Below are 13,020 nucleotides of genomic sequence, written 5' to 3' on the forward strand. Positions count from 1 at the left end.
TCGTATTTTAAGAGAGATAGAGTGAAGGGAAAAGAAAGAGGTTGAGAGACTGATTCACAGAGGGGTAGGCAGGAGAAGAGAGAGAGATGGATAGAGGACTAAAGTATAAAAAAGAAAGTGCAATATTAAGAGAGGCATATAGAAGGAAGTAATACGGGAAAACCGAATCAGGAAGGGAGGAGGAGATAGATTAAACCGGAACTATGATAACAAGAGAAGGAAGCATTCCAGAACGTGTTGTTATTGATTGAGTATGCAAATGATCAGAACGAGTTTATTGGAGGATCTCTGTTGGTTAGCTCGCAACTCTTAAACGGCCATCTATCCTCTGTCTGTGCTGCTTGATAAATACCTCTTTGCTGTTTCCTCATCCACTTACATTTCCGAATCTCTTGTTCATGGGTTTCCTCGCTATCGACAGCAGTTATGGGCCGTCTACTACATAAAAGATTTTCTTCTATCCACTGCGGACAAGGTCGAAAGAACGCACATCGAAGATACTAGCTATCGATTGGTGGGAGCTCCGTTGGGGTACGTTTACTAGCACTCCTTCCACCTCCATGAATAAACGACCGTATATAGACGCCGATGATTTGCTTTCGGCTCTTGTTTTCGAGCCAGTGGAGGCAAGTTTCGTTAAGTATCTTTTTATCAGAAGCTACCTCGTTTGGCAGACGACGGTTGAGTTGAATCTAATGATGGTGATGTTCATGTTAGTCCGAAGTATTTCGACTGTTCAAAATAACAAATCAATCCGGAAGAAAATGAGTTAGAAAAACGTTGCGGTTATCGTGCTCATGTCCTTTTTCAAGTAAAGCAGCGGCCCTAAATACTTATTGGGAAAATTCAGAAGACACTCGTTCCTGAAATGTTTTCTTATATGCGAAAGTTTTAAGATGATATCTTCTCCCTCAATCAGGGCTGTTTTTCCTAAATCGTATTTCTCTTCCAGTCATCGAATGAATCTCTTTTGAATAAAAATGTTTTCTTTGGTCATGATTAAAGCAGATCTTTACTATCTATATTATATCATTATCCATACCTATATCTATATTATATCACTATCTATATTATTATATTATCTATATATCATCTATATCTAATTGTTATATTATTTATATCTATCAATATTATCTATATCTATATTGTTATATTATTTATACCTATCAATATTATCTATATCTATATTGTTATATTATTTATAACAATATCTGTATTGTTATATTATTTATACCTATCAATATTATCTATATCTATATTGTTATATTATTTATATCTATATTATTATATTATTTATATCTATATTATTATATTATCTATATATCATTTAACAATATTATCTATATTATATCACTGTCACTATCTACAGTATATCACTATTTAGCAGAGGCAAAGAGAACCCTCTATTAATTCTCATTATGAATATTGAATTATATTAATCATGTTTCTCTAGACCTCTCTTCACGATAGTGTTAATGCAAATGAAGCACACAGAAGATATGTAAGAAAAATAAAAAATGTGTGGATATATTTCTTTAACTTGAAGATAGACAGAAGCAACAGGGACTTCAGAAAAACAGAAAATGTTTACAACGAACTACTTATTTGCAATACTTATTTTTTACAGGCCAGGAATGAATTTTGAGATGGCCGGAGACAGAGAGAGAGAGAGAGAGAGAGAGAGATAGAGAGAGGATCAAAAAGAGTGACAGAGGAGGAGAGACCGAAGAAGACAAAGAAGAGAAAGGATAAGAAGGGAAGTAGAAAAAGGAAAAATCAAGAGAAGATGGTAATGTGAGTAGTATTAAGAGAAGAGAGAGAGATTAGGAGGAAAGAGAGATGATAAAGAGGGCGAGATAGGAAGAAAAAGAGGAGAGAATGGCAGGGAAGAAAGAATAGGAAAGAGCAAGAAAAAAGAAAAGGAATAAGAAAGAGAAAACAAGGAGGAAAAGAGAGACAGAGAGAGAAGTAGAAAAGGCAAAATCAACAGAAGGGTAGTGTGCAGGTAGTGTGAAGATAAAACAGAGCGAGAGAAGAGGGGGAAAGAGAGAGGGTGAGGAGAGTAGAAAAAGGAAAAATTAAAATACGGTACTGTGAGTAACGTGAAGAGAAAGCATAGCAAGAGAAGAGGAGGAGGAAAACCACCGGGAGAAGAGGTGAGTAAAGAGACGGTAGGGGAGAGAAGTCGAAAAAGTAAAAATAAAGAGAAGAGTAGCGTGAAGAGAAACGAGTGCGAGAGGAGAAAAAAGACAGAGAGAGAGGAGGATGAAAAAGAGAGAAGAGGAGAAGAAAGGAGCGAGGAAGAAAGAAGTTGAAAATAAAAAATCAATAGAGGGTATGTGAAGCAAGAGGAGTAGAAAAAAGAGGCAAGAGGAGGCAGAAAAAGGAGAGGGCAAGAGGAGAAGGAAAGAGAGAGAGAGAGAGAGAGAGAGAGAGAGAGAGAGAGAGAGAGAGAGAGAGAGAGAGGGAGAGAGAGAGAGAAAGTAGAAAAAAGAAACATCAAGAGAAGAGGGTAGTGTGAGTGAGAAGGAAGTAAAAGACAGAAAACGAAGAATAAGAAATGGAAAGAAGTAGAAGTAAAAAGAAGAGAGAAAGAGAGGAGAAGAAAAGACAGAAAATGAAAAGGCAGCGGAGAGAAAGTGGAGAAAGGGAAAGTAATGAAAAGCACGAAAGCTATATGGAAAGAAGGAAATAAATTGATAGTAAGGGGAAGAAAGAGAATGTGTTAAAAGGACAGGAAAAAACAAAGATAGAAACTGAGAAAAGAAAGGAGAATGGAAGAAAGAAGAAGAGGAGGAAAGAGAACGTTAGGAACAAAGAAACAGAGAGAGAAAGAACGAGAGCAAAAACGAAAGGGATAAAATGATGAAAGAGAGAGAGGGGGGGGAGAATCAAAAAGAGAAGCCAGAATAGAAAGTAGAGTCGGAAATGTATAAAAATAGAAAGGAAGAAGAGACTGACTGAAGCTGAAGACAGAGAGAAAAGAATGAATGAATTCATTTTAATCTTATAAAGGATTGAGAAAGAAAGAAGGCATAAAGTTTTTTGGGGAATTTATGAACACACATGCACCACATTAACGAGGTAAGGTGTGAGATTGGAGGAATGAAAATACAAGCGTAGATAATCAACAATTTTCGTTTTATTCTCAAAAACATTGATACCATTATACGTTTTTCTGGAATGCCCAAAAGGGAAGTTTGGGTCTCTTTAACTCCATCTTCAAACGAGTTAAGCAACTTCAAGTAACAGGATTGGGTTTGTTCATTAGCGATATACACCAAGGCCAAGAGAAACTAATATGCTGCAGTGTGTATGAATTGCACTTATGTTGTCTTTGGTTTGCTTGTAAGCCAGAGGGGGGGGGGAGACGTCAAAAGTCTCGCACTCTGCTGGGCCAGTCTTGGAGCAGTCCACAAGGACGAAAGAGGAATTCTCCAGCAGCAACATGAATCCCATATGGATGGTTCAGAAATAAGTCCAGGAACCAGCCTCCGGGAATCAATAAGCTCGGAGAAACGGGGAAATCCCATTGCTTTTACTAATGTTGTCATTCTGCTATTCGGCAGATTGGACTTCCAACTGGCCCACTTCAGTAGCCAATAGTCAGATGCAATGAGAGGCTTTTTGGTCATTAGGGTAGTCGAAGGCCATGCTTCCGACGCATACATTAGTAGTGGGTACACAATCGTTCTGATGTATTTTTTAATGATATCCAGGATTTTGTTTTGTTGTCCAATGCAGACTCGAGGGGAGTTTATCCAGCTAAGTATTAGGATTAGGAGTCTAGGATCGAACATTTTAATTAAGTCTGAATGGATGGTTATAACAGGGATTTGGTTACCAAAATTCGGAGCGATTACTGTCGGATTGGTCTTCAGAGAGAATATGATCATCTTGGTCTTCTCGAGTTTGATCGTCAGGCCAAAATGCTCAAGAAAGGACGCAGTTTTCGTTAGAGTAATGTTAATGTGATAAGTCATCAGGATGAGGTTGGCACCGGGCCCAATTGGTGTTAGAATCTTAATGTCATCAGCGTATGAGATAATTTTTTTGTTTTTTCGTACCACTGGGGCTATAATTGCCATGAATAATAATAATCCAGAGAGGACGCCACCCTGGGGCACTTCAGCGGTAACAGTCCTCCAATAGCATCTTCCTCCTATGTCCAGTCGCAACAACCTCTTGCCAAGGAGAGGCGAGAGAAAACATAGAATGTCTCCTTTGATGTGATAGTATGATTCTAAAAGCCACAACAGAGAAGGAACATTCACAGTATCATACACATCCTCTATATCTAAGTTATGGCTAATTTCTGATTGCTCCAGAACGCTGATAATATCGAATTTGTGGCTGCGAGCTTTATAGTTGTCGATCGCTGTGAGAGAGGGTAATGAATCTGGGGTAGCTTATCTGCAAGGATCTATTTGATGAGAACTGGTAGCGACATTTTTCAAATAACTTCAGAAGTGTTGAGGCTTTAGAGATTGGGCAGAAATGTTTAATTAGCGATGGGTTATGGATTTTGGGTGTAGGCCTGACAGTATAGCTGATCCACTCAACAGGAAAGGTATAATAATAAAAGGGCTGAGACACTTAAGGCTGGAGTCGCCAGCCTTACAACTCACCTTCATGGTGTCAATCTTGTTTCGTCCACTTCTAACATTTTGGTGTATGAGAACAAATGAATCCTTGAGAGGAACTGTCTTTCTGATGGCAGGTCGTACATTCTTTGCCGGGATCGATATTACCTCTTGGTGACAAGAATTTCAATCAGAAAGGATACTGGACAGCATCCTTCCTGCTACCTTATATCAGTTGAAATGCACACTTAAACACGCCAGCTGTTTAGGAACTCGTAGTTTGGCTGCAGAGTGTTCTCTGTGGTAGGAGACACCTGGAGTTATGCAATGGCCCTGTTGGTGTGACTCTGTGTGGGAAATTTGGCTTCGATTCTCGAATCAGGGGCCGGATTATAGCCCCTAAGGACCAGAAAGGCCCTTTACATCTTCGTCCTAAACTAAAATGGTACATAATGATTGTCAAGAATGTGGTTCCAATGCATTTATTTTTGGAAGTTGGAAGTTTGGGCTTCAAACCCAAGTGGTTGATTTGCTGCGTTCAATTTTTACCATATTATTTCCAGTCCAAGGCTAATTTGATTAAACACAATGGACGGTGGATTTAGTAGATAATTTCGCAACTAAAATATTGTCTAGGACTCAAACGCAGAATTTGATACGGAGGGGAAAAGGTTATTTGATAATAGATAATTAAATATAACAAAAGATTCCACCTCCTTTTGATATTGATAAATTATCAATTTATCAATACAGATAAATTATCAATTTATCAGTACGCTTCGGAAGCCCAGGTTTCCGAAGCGTACAGTAATCATGGGTAGATAATCGTTCTGATGTATTTCATGATTATGTTGGGATCTTTAATGTGCAAGAGGTTCTGTTTTGTTATGCAACGAAGACTCGAAGCCCGTGAAACAAGTTTATCCAGCTGTGTATTAAAAATGAGTTTAGGGTCAAACATTTCACATAAGTCAGAGTGTGAAGTAACAACAGGAATTTGGGTGTTATCTAAAGTGGAAGCAATCACAGAAGGATTGGTCTTCAGAGAGAACATCATCATCTTGGTATGCCCAGGATTGATCGTCAGGCCAGAGTGCTATAGAGAAAGGATGCGATTTCCAAAAGACTATTATTAATGTGGTTAGTGGTCGTGATGAGGTTTGGACTGGGCCCAATTGGGATAAAAATCTTAAGGTCATCTGCGTAGGAGATGATTTTTCGGTTATTCCGCATCTGTGGGGCAATAATTGCTGTGAACAACAATCCAGAGAGGATAACCTAGAAAGTACAGCATGTCTCTCTTGATGTTACAGTATGATTGTAAAAGCCACAAAAGAGAAGGAACATTCACAGCCTCAATATCTATGTAAGTTATGGTAAGTTCATAATTGCTCTCGAACGCTGCTAGTATGGCATTTGTGGTTGCCAATCTGCGAGTATTTGTTTGGTGAGGAATGGTAGCAGCATTTTTTCCAATAACTTCAGAAGTGTTGAGGCTTTAGAGATTGGGCAGTAATGTTTAATTAGCGATGGATTACGGATCTTGGGTATAGACCTGACAGTATTAGCTGATTCACTCAACTGGAAATCAGCGGATCTTCAGGATGTCATTGTAGATAGACAGCAGTGGTCGAAGGGCTGAGCCACTTAACGATGAATTGGAGAACATTATCAGCTCCTGCGATAGCAGTAGGAGACAATGAATTGATAATTTTTATAAGTTGCGGTGTAGTGAAATTATAACTGTGATGGATATCCAGATGGGACATGTGATCTGGCACGCGTAGGTTTTGGGGACAGCAGACATGGTTGAAAAAGTTGGTCTGATATGACCGAAAGGTATTCAAGCCAAAAGGTGTTCAAGCCAATCGCAAAATGTTTCTAATATTTTGGCCAGTTAGCGTATTACACAGCCAGCAATTACTTAACTTTCACTTTTAATAATAAACTTATAATCCCTTCTACGCAATGCGCACTTAATTATTTCATTATCTGTGTTCGAGAGTATAAACAATTGATGACGAGTTTGTCGTAAATAAATGGGATAATTTGCAAACATTTATTAATGATTGCTTATTTATTTTTGAATCAAGCACAAAGAACATCAAGGAATGAAGCTTGCAGACGACGATAATGATCGTCTGACGCCACATTGTCCGATCATTATTATGATTTATCAGGCAAACGATCAACAAATCTGTCAACAGAATACAATGGGGACCAATTGAAATTCTCCTTTCGTGAAGGAATTACCAACAGAAAATTGTAAATAATATTTTGGAACTATACGCTATAATTTAATAAACAACTTAAAATAATAAACAGTTTAATTTTAGTATTATTAAAATTATGGTGTTTATTCAATTATTCCAAACGATGGTGTTATTGCTGCTGAACTGCCAAATCCTGTATAATGGATTCTGATAATTCCTTGGTGTGCGTCTGAAATAAAGTCCAGACAGTAATTACCGCGCACTTTAGGTTTACGTTTGTGTCCTTGAGTCATGTGATCAGGTATTGGCGGATTGGTACATTTTCAGTTGATTGAATAGAATGACTTGAATGCTCTTTGAATGGTTGCGCCAAGAAAGTATTCCATCCTCTACGCTGGGAGAAAGGTACAGTCAAAACGTTGGTTTCTAATAAAGATCTTGGAAAGAATGAAGAATAATTTCATAATATTGACTATAGGAATGACATGAAGCCCTTTCTCTTTCGTTTTCTCTCTCTCATTTTTACCATCCTAATCGTACAAATCTTATTTGAGAATTTATCCAAAAGTATCAAATCAAAGATGCTGCGTTTTTTATATTTATCTGATACTGAAAATCGTCTTCCCAAACTACGTATTTGATTATAATGGTGAGTTCAGCTTAAAAATTGAAAAAACGAAACAAAGGGATTAAAAATTCGTTATACGCACATCGACACATTCATTGGTGAATAATGTAGAAAAAAGATTAAAATGGACTTAAGTGAACGGAGATGAAATTTTAAGATTAACTGTAACAATCTTAATCAGATTAAATGAAAGTACGTTAATACATCATGCATCCGATGCGAAAACACATTTGCCAAGCTTGAATTAAGTCTTCGATAGAAAAAAAAAAAAAAAAAAACTGTTTCTTTTTTCCTTCTAATCGTTTGTTAACTGGTCATCCTGTTGATCTTTCGTTCAATTCCTCCCTCTCTCTCTCTCTCTCTCTCTCTCTCTCTCTTCCATTTTTCTTCTTTCTTTCTTTCTCCCTCTCCTTGTTTCATTTTGTTCTTTTCTTCCTCTCTTAATGTTTTCTAAATTCTTTTCTTCCTCTCTCTCTCTCTCTCTCTCTCTCCCAATTTTTCTTTCTTTCTCCCTCTCTCTCCCATTTTTTCTTTCTTTCTCCCTCTCCTTGTTTCATTTTGTTCTTTTTTTCTTTCTTAGTTCCCTCCCCCTCTCTCTTTCTCTCTTCATTTCATTATTTCGTTCTTTCTCCCTCTCCTTGTTTCATTTTATTCATTTCTTCCTTTCTTAGTTCTCTCCTCTCTCTTTCTCTCTCCCTTTCTTTATTTCGTTCTTTCTCCCTCTCCTTGTTTCATTTTGTTCATTTCTTTCTTCCTCTCTTAGCCCATCTTTCTTTCTTTTTCTCTCTCTCGCTTCTGTTCCTTTATCCCATCTTTTCCTCTTTTCTTCCTCTCTTAGCCTCTCTCTCTCTCTCTCTCTGCTTCTGCTCCTTTATCCCATCTTTTCCTCTTTTCTTCCTCGGTTTCCTTCGCATTCCTCGCTATTATTTCTCGCTCTTTTCCACTTCTCTGTTTTTCCTGTCTTCTCTCTCTCTCTCTCTCTCTCTCTCTCTCTCTCTCTCTCTCTCTCTCTCTCTCTCTAATTCGTACTTTTCCTTTATTTCTTCCTATTTAGATCATTTTCTCCTCTTTTTTTTCTTCTTTCCTTCCCCTGCTGCTTCTACTATTCTTTACCATTCTTTCTAAAATCAACCATCGGTTTATTGACAATTCATTCCTCACTAGAATTTCCCCTTTCAGATCAATCACACGTGTTTTCTATATATGCATTGCTATATAATTATTCTATTCCCGCCATCTCTCTCTCTCTCTCTCTCTCTCTCTCTCTCACCAAAACGTCCATGCGCAATGTACGTTCATTAAGTGTCCCAATATTTACTTCTCAATCGATGAGCCGGAAAGTTTCCCAATGTTTGGTGAACAAAATGAAAATCAAGACAATGTGCAAACTGTATCTAAGGCAAGTATATTTAAAGGTTAATATGTACCAGATAAGGGGTTGACATTGAGAACATCTTGAAAGTATAAGATATCAGCTAAGTATGTCATCGCATTAAGGGTGGAAAGCACAGATAATCAACTGCTCCAGTATGCCTCCCTGTTTTCTTCTCCGTCTTTGAAAGTCTCATTCTCTTTTTTTTTCACTCGATATTCATTCGTCTGCTGTAATGACCAGTTCTTCTGCAATAGTACTCTTCTAGGGTGTGGCAAGGTTTCCCTGTCAATCATTGTCATCGTGGATTATTATGATGAATAAAAATGGACTCGGGTCAGGTTTAAAATTCATATTTTGTTATTCTAACCTTTTTTAGAATAAGGGAGTATTGTCTTTCGTCGTAAACCATCAAAAATTATGTAGTTTTCTTCGTTGTCGTTGTCATAATAGGGTTTTAAGAGCATCAGCGACTAAGGCCATATTTCTCCGTGTATATTGTTTGTAAATTGCATGTGTTCTGTGGTCAATTTGTGGTCTGTTTGCTGGACGAAAAGCCCCAGTTTTCGGGAGGAAAAACCATGCTACCTTAGCCTGAGACCGACTAACTCAGCCATGTTGTGAAAAAGGCCGATAAAAATTCCTTACGTCACTCACGGGACTCGAACTCAAGCCTTTTCCATCCGGTGTGGGGTGGATGGCGATTCTAACAACTGGTAGGGTCGTCGTCCTCCCCACAGCGGCTGGAAACGACTTGAGTTCGAGTTTCCCATCGATGAGGAATTTTTATGGGTCTTCTTTACAACGTTTCTGAGTTAGTGGGTCTCAGGCGAGGGTAGCCTGGTTTTTTCTCCCGGAAACTCGGGTATTTTGTCCATCAAACAGAAAATCAACATCGGAACACAATTTACAGACGGTATACACAGAGAAATATGGCCTTAGTCGCTGATGCTCCTTAAACCTTGCTATAACAACGATGAATTCAGTAATGTTATTTTAAATGGCTGCCCTAACTTTTATAGAGACCTTTAATATAGTAGGTCGCCCATCCATCAAGTGAGGATGTTGTCATAGTTATTGGCTGTCCCTTCTGACCACTGATCGCTTCAGACTAGATTTTTTCCCGTGCCCGCAGCTCCAGACTGACCATAATCCAGCAATTTCAGGTGGATGGACTTGTAGAAATCTGGGACATGGGATTGATAAAGAGGATTTATGACCTCTTAATTATGTGCATGGTACAGGTTTTCGAAAGTTTTAACTTCACGTAAATAAAGATCTGTGACTGCTACACCGTACTGACTATCACTGAGTTTGGCGTGCCAATCTACTGAATACTGAAATAAAGATTTAAGAATTTTTTTTGAGGTATTTCATTGCTAAAACTTTGTAATGCATTTATGAAATGGTTGTACATTTTCAGGCTTTGCATTCTAAATGTCAATGAATTCTTTACTTTTTATGTCGCAAAAATAAGTTTGGGTCACCCGTATAGATCTATTAACCCGCTTTATTAACAACACACACTTCCTTGATGATTGATGACTTAGAGGCAGGTGATGCGCTTTTAAAAATTGGTTACTAATAATACAATATATTCATCGTATGTTGAAATTGACAATCAAAGGCTTCATCACGTGATGAAATTTACAAGCAAGCAATGTTTATTCATCACATGTTAAACTGACTATCAAAAAATCTTCCTCACGTGATGACATTCATTATCAAAAAAATCTTCCTCACGTGATGATATTCATTATCAAAAAATCTTCATCACGTGATGAAATTGACGAGCAAGCAACATTAATTCATGGCATGTTGAAATTGACAATCAAATGCTTCATTACATGATGAAATTGACAAGCAAACAACGTTTATTCATCACGTGTGAAATTGACAAGCAAGCAACGTTTATTCATCACGTGTGAAATTGACAAGAAAGTTACTTATTCACCACGTGATGAAATTGACAACCAAGCAACTTTACATCATCACGTGATGAAATTGACAAGAAAGCAACTTTTATTCACACGTGATGAAATTGACAAGAAATCGTTTATTCATCACCTGATAAAATTGACAAGCAATAACTTTTATTAACACGTGATAATTGCCAATTCATGAAATTGACTGTTAGGCAACTAACAATATACTGAAATTGACTAAGGGAGCAATTTCATTGTTAATCACGCGATAAAACTGATTATGGAGCAACCTTAATTGTTGGTCGCGCGCTGAAATTGGCTGCCAGGAAACTTCATTGTTAATCTCGTGCTGAAAATCACCAAACGTAACTTCCATTGTTAACCGCGTGTCTAAATCAATCAATGGCTCACTCAAAATATAATAAAAAATTAAGGATAAATAAAACTAAAAAAAAAAAAATGAAAAAAAAATTGCATAAGTAATTAACATTAGACTAATTGTGAAAAAATCAGTCAAACAATAAAACCAGTTGGAAATTATTTAATTAAACTTAAATCTGGATCATAATACATCCGTCTAAGTTGAGGGGGGGGATGTTTAAAGGAAATTCTAAATGCTTTTCATCTATAATACTAAGTACGGTTGACACACTCTTACCTTCCTGCCAGAGATTAATTGCGTGACGTATATTTATAGAAGTGGAACGCTTAATAATTGCAGACAGTTCAATTATTGTTGGCGCCACTATAGAATGTAAAAATATACCTACGCCAAGGGTAGATCAATAGTCGTCATCATTTTGAGATTACCAGGTGGCCAGATGATTTGGAAAACCTGCCCAAGTTCGCCTCTCTCTTTCTCTCTCTCTCTCTCTCTTAGACAGTATTTATGCAAAAGGAAATAAATCCCTCAAATAAGCCACCCTGCGTTTCAGACAATTTAAGGATATTTGCACCTGATCGATTTAATATTTTATTATTTCTATAACCATTATTACGGTCTGCCGCTGCTGCCCCTAGCGGACTTTATTAGGGGTCCTTTTAATCGATTAACGATGTTTATCTTTTAATTCAATTGTGAACTACAATCATTTTATTTTATTTGTACAAAAACAAATAAAAACAGCAGTAGCGATTTGGATCAGAAAACAGATCGCAGTCGCAGCGCAGGTAAAGTGAATTCGAATATTAGCTCAAGTAGGTTAGAGATGACTGCTCAAAAAGCACACCCACACATTTAATTCTAATTTTCCTAGACCATATATTCTTGACTTCAGAGATATTTAAAGTAATGATGGAAACGTTACCACTTAATTACGATAATTGCCCCTACAAGAAAAAGTGACTCGCTCTCTTATTGCGTGGCAATGTGACGGGTCACTTGCAAGGACACTGACTTACGTAAGTTTATCATCACCAGTAGACGTTCAAAATACTTTCTGGTTACGTAGACGCGATATTCTCTTCGAAAACCACCTCAAACTGTCCTCGTCAACGTAACGAACAAATATCCAGTTATAAAGCTCAAGAGTCAATAAAAGAAACTTCCCCGATGATTCCCCCAAACCAAAATAAACGCAAAACTAACTTACCACTGTCTTTAGCCAGCGACAAACAAATGATAACCGCTATGGCGGCTAATACCAACCGTCTGAAAACACAAGTGTAGCGGACGGCAAGCGCATTATGCCGATAAGCAGTCACTTTGGGGGACATGGCAAGGTTAAGATGACACTAGCAGGTCTGACAAGGCACCTAACCTCATACCGCTACTTCGAAAAGGTCAAAGTTTGACCGGGACGACATAACCCGAAGTCGTTACTTTTCTAATACATCACCGGTGTCTGAAAAGCATGCACACACACACACATGGACACTGCAGCCTAGCTAACAGCGAACTGTAGGCCGGCGCCTTGGATACATGGAATAACAGCCAACTGCGTTTTACTCTCGAACACAGGTAAGCGAATACAGGAACAGTTTAGCGTTAACACACTACCCGATGATTGCTGATCAAATATGTATCGCTAGATGGCCGACAACACTCTCTTCTTGAGCTTTTTTTTTTTTTATTTGACAAGTTTTTTTAAAGACTCATCATCGAGAAAACATATTTCTTGCGCCTAATGTACCTGCCGATGATTTATTAAGTGTGTTCTATTAGACACTTGGCAGATGCTTAGGAATTTATGGTTGCAGTAATTTCCATTGAGGTGAAACGCAAGCCCGTTTGGTTGCGTTACAAACCCCGAACAGCGGTAGTCGGTCAACTCTCATTAAAAGTCATGAAGAGCATGTG

The 13,020-nt window shown here is 37.8% G+C and overlaps 1 protein-coding gene across 1 annotated transcript in view; it reads right to left on the reverse strand.

The window, feature by feature from the left end:
* The window catches only part of LOC150085000 (sodium/potassium/calcium exchanger 4-like), a 131,658-nt gene extending 119,019 nt beyond the window's left edge, over positions 1-12,639 (reverse strand). The window contains exon 1 of the mRNA XM_090375703.1: positions 12,314-12,639. Within this exon, the coding sequence (XP_090231829.1) occupies positions 12,314-12,437 (124 nt within the window). The 5' untranslated portion in view covers positions 12,438-12,639. The remainder of the gene's footprint in view (positions 1-12,313) is intronic.
* Positions 12,640-13,020: the final 381 nt, after the last annotated feature.

Source organism: Mastigoproctus giganteus, chromosome 6 (assembly GCF_048544385.1).
Source record: "Mastigoproctus giganteus isolate SK-2022 chromosome 6, ASM4854438v1, whole genome shotgun sequence".
Classification (NCBI taxonomy): domain Eukaryota; kingdom Metazoa; phylum Arthropoda; class Arachnida; order Uropygi; family Thelyphonidae; genus Mastigoproctus; species Mastigoproctus giganteus.